This window comes from Populus euphratica, unplaced genomic scaffold (genome assembly GCF_000495115.2).
Source record: "Populus euphratica unplaced genomic scaffold, PopEup_1.0 scaffold2501.1, whole genome shotgun sequence".
NCBI lineage: Eukaryota > Viridiplantae > Streptophyta > Magnoliopsida > Malpighiales > Salicaceae > Populus > Populus euphratica.
The window spans coordinates 1-1,905 of NW_011502324.1; the positions used below are offsets into that span (position 1 = coordinate 1).

Consider the following 1,905-nt stretch of genomic DNA (forward strand, 5'->3'; position numbering starts at 1 on the left):
GGGTGGGAAAAGTTACTGTTCACATAACCATAACACCTCAAGTCTTTTAGTGTATTTAGTAGTAATTTATACAAGCTATCCACTAGGAATGAATCACCATATTTGCTAAGATCCTTATAGTATACAAATCACCGTACCTAGCTATCTGAATGTATAAATAGCCACCGTGATATTTACAAATATAAACTCTTGACACTGTTCAAATCAGGAGTTAGGTGATTTCCTGTGAAGGTAAGGTGATTAAACTCTTGATATTGCATGGGAGAATTCCATTGCTCAGTGCTGAAATTGCCAATCTCGGCCTGATCTGTTCCGCTGAAATTCTCGTCAGTGCCATCGTTTCTGATAGATACAACGTCCTCCTCTATATCTGCCTTTGTTCTAAGCATCTTGCCGGGTGGAAAACAATTCCCTCGCTGTTGGTTTGTTTCCGCAGGTTTTCTTTTCAGTGGGTTTAACATCTTGTGAAAAGAAGTGCAAGATTTGGCGCTACTGAGGAAGTTTATGCTTGAGGCTCTTTAAGTTGTTGGAAAATTCTGGGGAGAAAAGATACAAGGTAACATTGGGCAATCATCGTAAAAATAATTCGTGACCATCTCAGTGTTGGGGTTGATGTTCATTTGCCGTAGCTCATTCACTTTTGGGAACAAGCCGGTGGGTGCAGATGCACAACTTGGAATATTTTGATCTTGCCATGTGTTTCTGAGGATGCTGTTCTTCTGCCTAACACGACACAGCACCCAATCATCCAACTGCAGCAAGCAGAATTGTTGTTAACAATCCGAAAATCGTTATCAAGTATCACTGGCAGTTGAATTTGAGATGGGTTCGACCCTTCCACTTACCCTCATAGATCCTTTTCCCTTGGGATTGTTCCAAATCATGGCATCTAGCAATCTGTATTCATGCATGTTCCAGTCTGTCTTTAGTCCTTTGGGAGGGCGTCCTTCGTAGAACACGAGAGTCTTCTTGACGCCTATTTTGGCTGTTCCGAAGGAATTAAAAATCGATTTATCTGTCCCTGTTGCCTTCCAATAACCTGAAGCTGCTGCCCTGTGAGGCCGGGCTCCATTGGGGTACTTCCTATCCCTTGGTGTAAAGAAATACCATTCATCCACGCCAAATAAAGCTTTCTCTTACTTCCTATCCCTTGGTGTAAAGAAATATCATTCATCCACGCCAAACAAAGCTTTCTCTATTTTGCAAGAAAAGGTGTCTGTCAGTAGGCAATAGCTATACAAAAGATGCACGTAAGAAAAATGGAACCAATAGAAACGCAATATATACAGACTTGGTAGCTCCCATGGGTTATACTTATAGAGATCTATCTCAGCAATAATAGATGCAGGAAGTGGACTTGAAGTGACTCTGTTCTTCAAATAGTGCACTATGAGCTCCTCATCAGATGGATGGAATCTAAATCCTGGAGGAAGTTGAATGCCTGAGCTGGCTTTGGCCTCCATGTTAAAGAGGCTTTGTTTCTTGGTGATGGAACAACCTAGGGAGAAGGAATCAATATTGAGGCCAGCGATATAAACTATAAAAAATGGTTTGAAGGTTGGGGAGTAACACTGTGCTAAGTTTTTATAGGGCGATGCTCATGCATGCAGGCGTATAGATATCAATTATGTTTATAGAACAATAATTAAGCTTTGATTATTGCTAGGTGCAGATTCAGAGAAAGGAGAGTAGAAAACAACGCTTTTGTCTTATCTTCTGATTTTGAGGTTTTCTTAATTTTGAGGAAAATATTGTTGTATTTTAAATGTCCTTTTTCTTTTTATTTCATATGCAAGGCGAGTCCTTTTCAGGAGGAGCAGCATCAATGGAAATTAAGCATCACAGTGGATTTGATTCGATAATAACTACTGAAAAAAATGATAAAATATCCGCTATGGATGCTGT

At 40.1% G+C, this 1,905-nt stretch overlaps 1 protein-coding gene across 1 annotated transcript; it reads right to left on the reverse strand.

The window, feature by feature from the left end:
• Window positions 1–507: 507 nt before the first annotated feature.
• LOC105119073 (NAC transcription factor 25-like) lies at window positions 508–1,681 on the reverse strand. The gene is made up of 3 exons (XM_011017175.1): window positions 1,288–1,681; window positions 846–1,089; window positions 508–752 (listed from the first exon to the last, which is right to left on the reverse strand). Exons 1-3 carry the CDS (start codon window positions 1,461–1,463, stop codon window positions 519–521), a joined length of 654 nt encoding a protein of 217 aa, XP_011015477.1. The 5' UTR covers window positions 1,464–1,681; the 3' UTR covers window positions 508–518.
• Between the last annotated feature and the right edge of the window lie 224 nt (window positions 1,682–1,905).

Bases quoted from the DNA above. Each gene is read 5' to 3' on its own strand.
- LOC105119073 (XM_011017175.1), bottom strand. From the start codon at position 1,463: ATGGAGGCCAAAGCCAGCTCAGGCATTCAACTTCCTCCAGGATTTAGA. The intron at 1,090-1,287 runs GTATATATTGCG...CTTTACACCAAG, and splicing joins CCATGGGAGCTACCAAGTCT to GGATAGGAAGTACCCCAATG. The intron at 753-845 runs GTAAGTGGAAGG...TGCTTGCTGCAG, and splicing joins AGGGAAAAGGATCTATGAGG to TTGGATGATTGGGTGCTGTG.